General features: G+C 32.9%; 3 protein-coding genes across 4 annotated transcripts; 2 read left to right on the top strand and 1 right to left on the bottom strand.

Moving 5' to 3' along the window:
* Nucleotides 1-4718: 4718 nt before the first annotated feature.
* On the top strand, nucleotides 4719-7547 carry LOC106128316 (putative zinc metalloproteinase YIL108W). 2 transcript variants are annotated; one of them, XM_013326633.1, is made up of 2 exons: nucleotides 4719-5047; nucleotides 5321-7117. In XM_013326633.1, exons 1-2 carry the CDS (start codon nucleotides 5045-5047, stop codon nucleotides 6971-6973), a joined length of 1656 nt encoding a protein of 551 aa, XP_013182087.1. In that variant the 5' UTR covers nucleotides 4719-5044; the 3' UTR covers nucleotides 6974-7117. The 2 variants fall into 2 exon arrangements, with proteins under 2 accessions (XP_013182087.1, XP_013182086.1); XM_013326632.1 differs by lacking the exon at nucleotides 4719-5047 and adding an exon at nucleotides 7470-7547 and having other exon boundaries at nucleotides 5055-7004.
* Nucleotides 7548-7555: 8 nt separating this feature from the next.
* LOC106128319 (glycolipid transfer protein) lies at nucleotides 7556-9764 on the top strand. The gene is made up of 5 exons (XM_013326638.1): nucleotides 7556-7708; nucleotides 7778-7833; nucleotides 8137-8249; nucleotides 8506-8656; nucleotides 9435-9764. Exons 1-5 carry the CDS (start codon nucleotides 7582-7584, stop codon nucleotides 9612-9614), a joined length of 627 nt encoding a protein of 208 aa, XP_013182092.1. The 5' UTR covers nucleotides 7556-7581; the 3' UTR covers nucleotides 9615-9764.
* On the bottom strand, nucleotides 9759-11349 carry LOC106128322 (transmembrane protein 17). Its single transcript, XM_013326640.1, has 3 exons — nucleotides 11050-11349; nucleotides 10807-10920; nucleotides 9759-10610 (listed from the first exon to the last, which is right to left on the bottom strand). The coding sequence occupies exons 1-3, from the start codon at nucleotides 11149-11151 to the stop codon at nucleotides 10380-10382; spliced, it is 447 nt and encodes a 148-aa protein (XP_013182094.1). The 5' UTR covers nucleotides 11152-11349; the 3' UTR covers nucleotides 9759-10379.
* Between the last annotated feature and the right edge of the window lie 14 nt (nucleotides 11350-11363).

Raw genomic sequence — 11363 nt, 5'->3', positions numbered from 1 at the left:
GGGAATTCCCTAAGCGTCGGAACTAGAATGAATTATGTGTGGTGAAAGAACTCCGATTTGGTAGAAAGCATTTTTAGCATAAGCACCTTTGCGTTTAACATACGCTTCATTTAATTTGACCAATAGTTTACCGCTTTTTATTCTGTTAAAAATTATATGTATAGAGAGCAAGCACAAAACCTAAAATCAATTTTAAATTAATTACAGTTTCTGTACGTCGGTATGCGTATTTAGTTTCTAATAAACGATATAAAAAAAGTTATTTACTAGCGGTCGCCCGCGACTTCGTTAGCGTAGGATTAATAAAAAATCTGTATAGGTAATATGCCCGCGTTCATCAGTATCGTATTCTAAGCATATTCTACAAGTGAGTCAACGTAATGAACATAGAATTTCGTAAAATAGTAAAACTTTATTTAAATTTTTAAGGACGCCATAAGATTTTAAATCCGAGCAGGAAAAGATGCCAGTTGAAATAATTGCTAAAATAATTGCAGGACTTCGCTTAGTTTCACATTCATTATGCCGCGCACGCTCCGACCTAACCAGAGGCTTCGTACCCTAGGTCAATGTGTTCGATTCAAATGTTATATTTAAAATTCATCATACAAAGTGCATTATCACATTTATACTTGGAAACAGACAGCTACCATAATTACTGTTCACAGGTATATGTAAAGCTATGTGCATATGTAAAACATTAATCGAACTTCTAGTAGCAACGCACACATATATATATATATCACCCGCAACTCCGTCCGCGTGCAATTAAAAGAAAACCTTGATGAGAGCGTGTGTTCTTCCTGACTACGTTCTACATGAGATAGCTTCAAACAAACATCTATCCATCCATCTAAACGTTTACATTTATATTAGTAAGATTGCCATTATACTTATATACAGCGATACATAGGGCTACGATGTCTGTACACATTAAAAATATTCTAGTAGAAAAAGATGGTAAGTTTGTCTTTTGCCTATCAGTTTGATCAATTCTGATTACGTCCGACGTATATTTTGTATTTTCTTTTAGTTACTTAGATTCAGTCTATTTTATATCTTAAGTCAATTTATTAAAAGAAAATTCTTATTGTTTATCTTTTTATACTGTTTAATCTGAATGTATAAAAATAAATATTTTAATATAAACGCGAATTAAATTGTCCTTTGTATATCAGATGAGACGTTTTACTGATGCTATCATAAGAAGACTGCAGTAAGAATTACATCCGAATGTAGCCTACCATACTCACATCAAAATAATGTTTAACTCGTATCGTGACTTTATTGTTCATATTACCGTAGATAAAAAATTGTCTAGATGTAAAAATAAATGAAAAAAGTGCCATTACTTTCCTACAACTAATAAGTTCTTCTCTTACAACATCAATCTTAACCCGAGATATCTAGATACAGGAGGTATCTAGGCTTAAATATAAGTGTATTTGCCATAACTCCGTGTTGACTACAACTTAACAACTCACTCTGAGTGTGGCAGTTAAAGAAATACATTTTTTTCGTAACTGAAATAACGACTGAAGTTTGTTAACCGAAAAATTTACAGTCAAATTCCAGTTTCGATCTAATCTTAAAAATAGCTGACATTACGGTATGAATAAATAAAAGATAAACCAAAATATCAAGGCGATTTGGTCAAATTCAAGTCGCCCGCTACACCGTCAAACGCGTAACTTGTTCGTTGACCTGAGAATTTCACAATTTCACAAATTAAACTACGCCTTTACACATTTATATTTTACTATTGGGCAATATATGACATATTTTTTCGTGATTATAAATCACACATAACTTGATCTCTTGAAAAAACTCACATTTTATGTCCGATTACACAATAAGTTTGGTAAATCCTAACGTCATTAAAATATATCCTTTCACAAAAATATTCTCACTCTTTGACTTTTCGTAATAGCATACCTATAAATTTCAGTCTCAAGTAGTACTTCGAGATTTAACTTAAAGTAATTTTTAATTATTTTTAAAATGAAACAGTTCATTTCCATATATATACATAAGCATAAGTTTAAACGTAAGCTATAGAAGAATCAGTGCAGTATAATTTCTTGCCTTTTGTGCATATATGTACATATGTAGATCTGAAACTTCCAATAACGCAATGCTGACAAAGGGCTTTACAAATTCATATACTTATAAATGATACGACAGCAACGCTCATGAATTTTACATATAACGATATTATACACGCATACAATTTGACAGTTCGTTGGCGCACACGCACGGCACACCTAACGCAATATGTTTATTCAATAAACAAAGCTAACAACAATGAACCGTACGTTGTACAGCGTGGAGAAATCTAAACATCAGCAACCCTAAATAAATGTCCGATTAGTATGCATACCGTGGCGACGAGCGCAGCCAAAAGCTAGCAGTGAAGCGATGGTGTAATTGTATGAGCGGTAGTAATGGGCCGGGTTCGTTCGCCGATGAAAGCGAAAGTGGCCGCGTTCACTGGGACAACGACCGGGTCCCGCGCGGCCACCGGCCACCGACCACAGGCCACACGGGCGCTGCTGCACCCGACTCATCACCGCATACGTCACCAACCGCATGCGCACGCGCATCGCCTACGCTACACTTGCATTAAGCTTTTATCTTACATTTTATTTATTGTACAGTGACAATAACCACTACCTCTTAGGTCAATAATTGAGAGAAAACAAATGTACATATTAACTGTACTAATCTAGACCTTGTAGAGGTACGATTATAAGTCATTGAACCTATTGCTCGTGGAATTAAATAATGCGCGGTTTCTGAAAAATCATTTTGTTGATGATGGCGACGGTGGCTCTATTACTTTGGCAATCTATCGATTAAGACAATCTCTTTTTCCGGTTCCAGATATTTTACTTAATAAATTCTACGAAAAATAGCTTGAACTTAACAGTACTAACAGTAGGTACTTAAAATAGACGTAATTTCGTTACACTTAACATCCGAACGAAAGAAAAACCTGTATTCTTCAAGTTACTATCACACAATTGTACGGTTACAATGCACTGAAACGTCCGTATTTCATATTATTATATCAATGTTCTTCAGTTAATATATAGTTAAACTCATGCATAATTAATTTCCATACTTTATTATCACGCACTTTATCATGTTATGTATATAACGAAACGTATTTACCACTGCAACATTAACGTAGTAAAGTGGCTTTTGGCACTTTTGCAAACAAGAGGTGCGTTAACGCGCATACGCTGTGCAATGTTGATACCGCGGCAAAGGAACCGGTAATGATGTTTAAATCTACTTCAGGAGTTGCAATGTTTCATAGAGTACCTAATAATAAGTTAACATATTTAAGGAGAAAAATAGATACCTTACAGATATCCGTGTATATTGAACAAATAAGAAATGTAGTAAAACGTAATAGGACCTATATAAAATAATAATACTTTTATAGTACGTCTCCGTCATTTATCCGACATTCTTACGGTGAAGGAAAACATCGTGATGCAACCTGCACATATTAAGAAGGAATTCAAAGATACGTGTGAAGTCAACCAACCCGCACTTGGCCAGCGTGATTGACTATGGCCTAATCACCCTTAACTTAGGGTAGGCTCCGAGCCCCTCGGTGGGGACGTATAGTGAGCTGATGAAGATGAGTACGTCTCCTCCTTCCACATATACTTAACTAGCAGTTGGCTGTGACTTCGTACGTGCGGAATTTAAAAAATCTAGTAATAAATACAGCCTATCACCCGGGATATTGTAGATTCCCAACAGTAAAAGAATTTTTCCAACCGGTTCTGTAGTTTCAGAGCCTATTCTATAGAAATAACCAAATCTTTTCCCTTTACTATTATAGTATAGAAAAATAAACGCCTAAATCACTGGATTTCCTGTATACAATTACAGTTATTAATTAAAAATATATCATCCAGTATCATTTACTTAGCATGAAGTTATCTCTTATCGTCGTTCACTGTGAAAAAACAAAAAAAAATGATGTATAAAGTACCTCAACACTAGGGTGTAAAAGGGAGCAATGCAGCTAATTTTGAAGCCGCTGGAAATAACAACAGGGGCAAGTAAAATCAATACTACACGGTGCGATTCGCCTTGATCATAACGTTTGCCATCTTACTTACGAGCAACATTAGTGTGCAACATTTAACAGGCGCTTTTGTTTCCACAGTTAATCTGCCCATTTTATATGTTTTATTTCATTTTCTATCTAAATCACTATTCTATGTTCAAAATAATATGTTCCTTAGAAACGTAAAAATAATTATGAGTGTGAATTTTTCATAAAAATTTAATAGGCACACCACTACAGTTTACGATGAAAATTTATTTTGCATGAAGAAATAATTAAAAATAGCTTGAGTAGTAAAAATATCCTTTTTGGTTCAGTAGTTTCAGAGTTAATAAAATACCAAATCTTAATATAACAGATAACGAGGGAAAGGTGTGGTAAATGCTTCGATAAACAATAGTGTAGATCGAAGTATACGCAACATAAAAACTCAATTTCGATAAGTGAACTAAATTGACTAAAAACGTTTATTATAAGTTGTTAAATCGATATAACTTGCAAAACTCGTTTAACATTTAGTGAAACAAGTTGCTTTAAAAACAACCTTATTAGCGAGCAAAGTAAACGCACATATGTATGTTATTGTGATTCTTATTCTGTCTCCTTTGTTATGGGTACGAAAATAGAAAATAGTCTCGTCGTGAATAACTAGACAGGAAAATAAACAAAGGGAAGTATGATAGGGCAGTGACGCATTCACATTCGTCTATCGGAGCATCATTCAAATTTCCCTCGTGCCGCTGGAGCCGGAAAGTCTGCCAGCCGGTGTGCAATCGTTACCGAGCCGAGTCGGTCCGCAGCCGCGGACATGCGCACTGGCGCCGCCCGAGCGAGACGCGACCTGGAGGGAAGTGAGGAGGAACGTTGCGAGCGCTAGCCAGCGAGAGGCCGCCGTTCCGCACCGCCCGCAGTCCCTCCGCCGCGCCGCTCTGCGAGCGACACGCTAACCGCATCATGGTGAGTCATTACAAAGTGCGAACCTATTCGTTTATGACGACCTTTGCGATTATAAATTAATCTGCACGCAATCGCTCGCGGTGCTGTCCTGTAATGCGTATTGAATTACGCTTACTTATCAAACGGCAGATGAAAAGACTCCTCGCTTACTGTGACCGCTTAACCTAATTAATATGTCAACTGTGAATACAAAATAAACTTTGCGACTAACAGAGCAGCATAAAAACAAATATGACGACTGTATTAACCAACTCGGCATGTGACAATTTACAGGTGATGGACAACCGAATGTTGGAAGAAAATAAAAATGAAAACTCGGCAATATTCATCACAAATTTTGAAAATGGAGACGTCATAAACTACTCGCTCGCTATCATCAAAGGAATTATAACATCCGGTGACTGCAGCAATCACAAGAAATTAAAGTGCACATTCAGAAACAATGATACACAAAAATATAGTCAATGGGATGTTTACAATAGGGAATTTAAGGTATTGGTGGAGTTAAAGAAAGGAGACAATGTTATTGATTTGGAATATGCTGAACGGCATCACAAGACTCTATTCCTAAATTATACTCCGCGGAAAACTAATCTGAGAGTTACTCCTTTATACATTGTTTGCCAAGGTCACGATGGTTGCTTTCAAAGTCCGCCCGATGTAGATAACTCAATTGAGAGTGGGTGCTCACGAGTGGCAGTCGGATCTAAATTAATTCAGAGTCTAACTGCCGAAAAATTGTATGAAAGTGGCGTTGGACGGAAAACATTTCAATTGGAACATGAAGTAAACCCCAGGAAACCTGAATGTATAGTATTTAAAAGTAATTTGAATGTAAACAAAGCGAGAAAGATGAAACAAGGAGAATTATGGACCCATTTTGGCAGAGAAATAATGCTATCAGATCTCGGTAGTAATGAACGAAAGTATTTAGCATTCATTTCCTGTACACGATATAAAGGTACTGATATTGACAAGCCAATGACTCACGATGAAATCGTTGCATTGACTGAAGCCTATGCAGCTTTAGGTGGCGGTGGCTTAGCACTTTTCGGCACCGCATGTTTGTATACATGGCCCACGTGCGTCGAAGAAGTTGTACCAAAATTTTTAGACAGCACGCCTGTAAACGTACGTAGATTTATGGATGACAGTGGATACAGAAATACATTAGGAGGATGTTTCGCAACCACTTTAGGGTCTGTCTTCCATGAACTTGGGCATACATTCGATCTTGGCCATACCAAAGACGGTATAATGGGAAGAGGTTTTGACAATATCGATCGTGTGTTCTTAGTTGGAGAAAAAAGATCTATGCTAACAAAAGACAATATGAATAATTTTAACGGTAAACAAGTACAACATTCCACAGTTTCTCTACAACGTAACATAAATGTTACGATGAATGTAGCGGAGCCTCTACGTGTTTTGGGACCACGAAGCAAAACAACTCTCGGTAACTTTGCGTCCATGTCGAAATCGGACATTGTAAGAAGGAGTCCTAATGTTACACCAATAACAAGACCATCGAGCCTATATTCCAGTGTAACGAATAAGCTATCCGAGTCACGCAAAAATATGAACAAGTCGAATGGAAATGACTCGATTTATTGGACTCGGAATTGTGCAGTTTTACTGTCGTACCATAGATGGTTTAATAACGAATTCGGTAGAGAAAGACAAGCCATTACGAGATACCTTAAATTTGATAAAAATAGAATGATGATTATTTCAACAGCCGGCATAAGAATAGTTGAAGTCAGAGATGAATCGAATGGGATGGTGCTAGATTCGTACGAATTTACGAATCTTTTGCCAGAAAAACGATTTTTAGTGCCATTTACATTTTCCCCAAAAAGTAAAGTTTTAACAATTGTGGTGGAAGATGATCTGGGGAACGTGCTTAAACAAACGTTTTCGTACTGAACTCTAAAAGTGATAAAAGACAATAAAAGTGGTAAAATAGCATCATAAACATTATCACAAGTTTACTTTAACATGTTTCAGTTAAGAACTTCAATTTAATATTAGCCATGAAAAATGTATAACGCTTTCTAGCTAACAAAATTTATTTTCTTAAAGTAATATTTGCTGTGCTAAGTTTGATATTAATTACAGTATTATTTAAATATAAATTTTAAAATAGGAGTATCGTATAGACATATTTATTCAGTGTTTGCAATAATTTAAATGTAAACAAATGTTAGTTAATTATTCATATTAGCTTGATAACTTGCAAATTACGTTTACAAAAAGTAGAAAACATTGATTTTTAAGCTGGTAACATTATAATAAATGTGACAGCTAAAGAAAATTGGAACTGGAAAATAAAAATTTGACATTGACATGAAAAACTGAAAAGTTTATTTTTACTTCAGTTACAGACTGGTTCTAAAGTAGTATGTAATTATTTACGTTTCAGTTCCAAAATTCTCTTCAAAAATTTGCTGTAAATTTACGAAAAGAGTGCAAAAATCTACCGAGAAATATTAATTCAGACTAATTTATAATTATAATACAATAGTGAATTATAAATGGCAGCTAATATTGTGCCCAATAAGTTTATTCTTGAAGAAATAAACTATTTCCCATCAGTGGTAAACGGAAGAATAAATTTTATATTATTTATAAAAGCATCATCGGATCTTTTGATTTTAATTGGTATGTTTAGTATGTTTAATAAATATATTTTAAATGAAATATTAGATATAAATATTAAGCGCTTTGCAGATCGGCTTGGAAAAATATTCACTCCAGTAAAGCAAGACATACAAGGTAATATTGATGTAAGTATTTTCATTACTTTTAATAACATAATATATTTACTTTATTATATTGTTAAAATTACTAGTTTCAAAATACTACAGTTAATTTATTGATATTTTAAGTTATAGGTAATGCAATACTCAAGTTAATGACTATATAAAAATGCTAAGTATTCTCCCGAGCAGCATTTTCATCCTAGAAATTTTAATTGTTTATCCTCTAGTATGATGAGGACCAAATTATGAATTCACATACACAAAAAAAAAAGAAAATTATGTTTTTTGTGTACAATTTAAGCTTTAACCTCAATTTTTGGTTTTTAGAAAATAAACAAATATTACAAGTATGATGAAAACTCCTGTTTGCTTGAATTAATGCTTGAAGAGGTAAAAAATGGGAAACCGTTGGGTGCAGAAGGTGTTCTTTGGCTTAACAGGTACAAATATTTTTTTCTTAGTATTTTACATTGATAAGATAGCTATTTAAATAGTTTTTATTGCGAAATCTAATGTACTTCGGCAAAGTGATGATAAGCTATCTATTAAATTAATGTTTATAGTCCAATGAGAAACAAAGTTTACAAGTTAATTATAAATACCTTTTTTTTGATAAGATTTGCCAATTCAATGTATTTATATAAATTATGAACGATTACAACTTATTAATAATAAATGTTATGATTTTTTTTTCAGAGCATTATTATTTTTCGAGCTGACATTTCATGGAATCTTGGATAATTTTAAATCAGATCCAAATGAAGTTAACATGAAGAAAGTATATATATCAGCTTATGAAGGCTCTGTTAAGAAATATCATGGTTGGATGACACAACAACTCTTTAATGTAAGCATTTGTTTAGATGACTAATCATTTGTTTCTGAGATCAAAATTGCTGTATAAAACATATTGTCATCCCTGGCATTATCATTGACAAAACAGAAACAACATTATGTTTTAAACAGGATTTTAGGTCTCAGAAACCCACGGTAAGGAAATTTCTAAATTTATTAATGTAAAGTTATGTAACGCGTACATGTGGCAGAAATTCGAATGTTAAAATGGATATGTGGGGTAACACAAATGGATAAGATATGAAAGGAGTATTTAAAGGAAGTCTGAAAGTAGCACAATAGGTAAAGAAATTTGGAAGCAAAGGTTAGCATGATATAAGCATGTTATGAAGGTGGAAGAATGGTATATGATGAGAACATTAAATATGTATATGATGGTAGAGTGAGTAGGCTTAAGAAGGGATGGATGGACTGCGTGTCAGGAGTTGTACTTAGGTATTTTTTCCCAATTACTTAATGGGAACTATTGGTGATAGGTGACATGATTAATAATAATGAAATGGGATTGACAACTGAAATTATGGAAGATAGATTAATCTAGTGGATGAAAACATTATATGAATGTTATAAGGACAGGGTGATAAAGGCATGTAACATAGCAATGTATATATTAATTTGTACGGAAAACTAATTTTATGTGTCATTAGTAGTTAATATTGTCATAAAAAAATTTAATAACACTTTTGTCGTGTTCAGCATTCACGATTATTGCTTATTGCAGTATTTAATACTTAATATGCAATAATAATTTAATTATCATTTATTTTCAGACTATGTGCAGAATGGCGCCAACATTACCACAAATTATAAAATCATTCGAAGTTGAAAATAATATAAATATATTTGAATCAAAATTGTCCATTTTTAATGAAGCTTTACATTTAGTAAGATGGGAAATTGACAAGTTCTTTGAAAATAACAATTTATTTACTAATAATTTTGTTCCATAATACAAAGTATTAAACCAAAAAGTTTTGTAATTAGGAAAATAATTTGCCTAAGATTCTACTATAGGTGCTGTGTTAAAATTATTTAAAGGGGCTACTATAAAGTATTAAAAATTGTCAAGTATTTATTAACATAGAAATTATAATTTTGTATTCATGTATAAAAATATTCTTAACCATTGAATAAGAAAATCAAAATTTTGCTCGGAAATATTAGTAATAAGGATGATATAAGAAGATATAGATTGATGTCCCTATTAGGTTTATATCTCTAAAAATTCGTTATAAAGCCTGAAATACATGTTGGAGCAACACATTACAAATAAACTTGAAGTTCTAAATTATAAAAAAATATATTTTAACATGAAATTATATTTGATACTGGCACATAATTAGAATAAGTTACCGACCCTAGATATGAGGTGCTCTGATAAGTCAATATTGTTAGTTTATGTCCATGTTTAGTAAGTTTAATACAAACCACAGATATATACATAGCACTATTTTTTATGTGACAATAACAAGTTTAGTGATTGTGTCAATTGTTTTGATTTTAATTTGATGTGTATGTTAAAGACCATATTACAAAGTCCATATGTCTGTAAAAATCAAATATCCTATGATATTTAAAACAATATTTTTTTGTTAAAAGAATTATTTATTACTGAATGTACATTGGGTTTATATAGCTAAGCTGTCATATTTACAGACATATGTCATATTTAACAAAAATCATTGAATTCTTAAGCATATTGTGTTACCTTAATTTTAATATTTCACCTGTCTTGAATGTGACAAATAAATGCTTTTAGCAACTGATGATGCATGATTTAAAGCTAAAAACCCAAATATTATCTCCAATACAGTTATTAACAACAAAGAAATATGTAGTACATATTCTGTATGTGTACTTAAGAGATATGGATTGAAAACAAAAAATGAAACTAGTGGCATTTGCATTAATATGGTAAGCATAAGAAATCCTGCCAATTCAGGTACCTGAAACAAAAAAGTAGACTTAAAATCCTTAAAGAAGGGGAAAAAACATATTTAGTTTACAAACATTGGTAGATTATTCAAGTTGGATTTCATAGAGATAAACCTAAGGACATACCTGATTGTATCCATAAATGGATTGCCAACTGTTAAATGAGAGCTTAATCTAACTTACTTTGTAATTAGAAAAAAGACTTACTCTGGAAGACAAATTTCCATAATGAGCCAAGTATAGCCTTGTGACTTCAATTATAAAAAGCAACACAAATGATGTCACAGATAAATACTTAGATAGATGATCCAACTTATCAAGCTAAAATCAAAAGAACACCTTCATTAATTTCTTGAAAATATGTAAAACATGTAATTTCTTTTGGAGTACTGATGTTTGAAGAATGACAGCAAACCCAATGGGTATGGTGGTTTACACTAGCTCCTTTACCTTTACATACAGGAAGAATATTACAACAGTAAACCAAATAGCATAAATATATTGATTAAAATATATACACTTTTGTAAACGGATCATCGCACGATATTCCATTTAAATAAGAATAAGTTCTGCACCATATCACGGCTAACAAATGTAAACAATTTAGCTTTTTCAGCATGGAATATTTATATTGCGGGAAAAGTTACAAACATGCTTAAACACGACGTTAAAAAAACCGCCGCAATGTATGGTCAAAATAGTAACCATGGTAACCGGTGAGGCAATGAATAATTAAATTTTATATTGCTAGTTTACAAATTGTA

This window comes from Papilio xuthus, unplaced genomic scaffold (assembly GCF_000836235.2).
Source record: "Papilio xuthus unplaced genomic scaffold, Pxut_1.1 DF828780.1, whole genome shotgun sequence".
NCBI classification, from domain to species: Eukaryota; Metazoa; Arthropoda; class Insecta; order Lepidoptera; family Papilionidae; genus Papilio; species Papilio xuthus.
The sequence above is the reverse complement of the archived record's forward strand: the minus strand, read 5'-3'. Positions and strand labels throughout refer to the sequence as shown.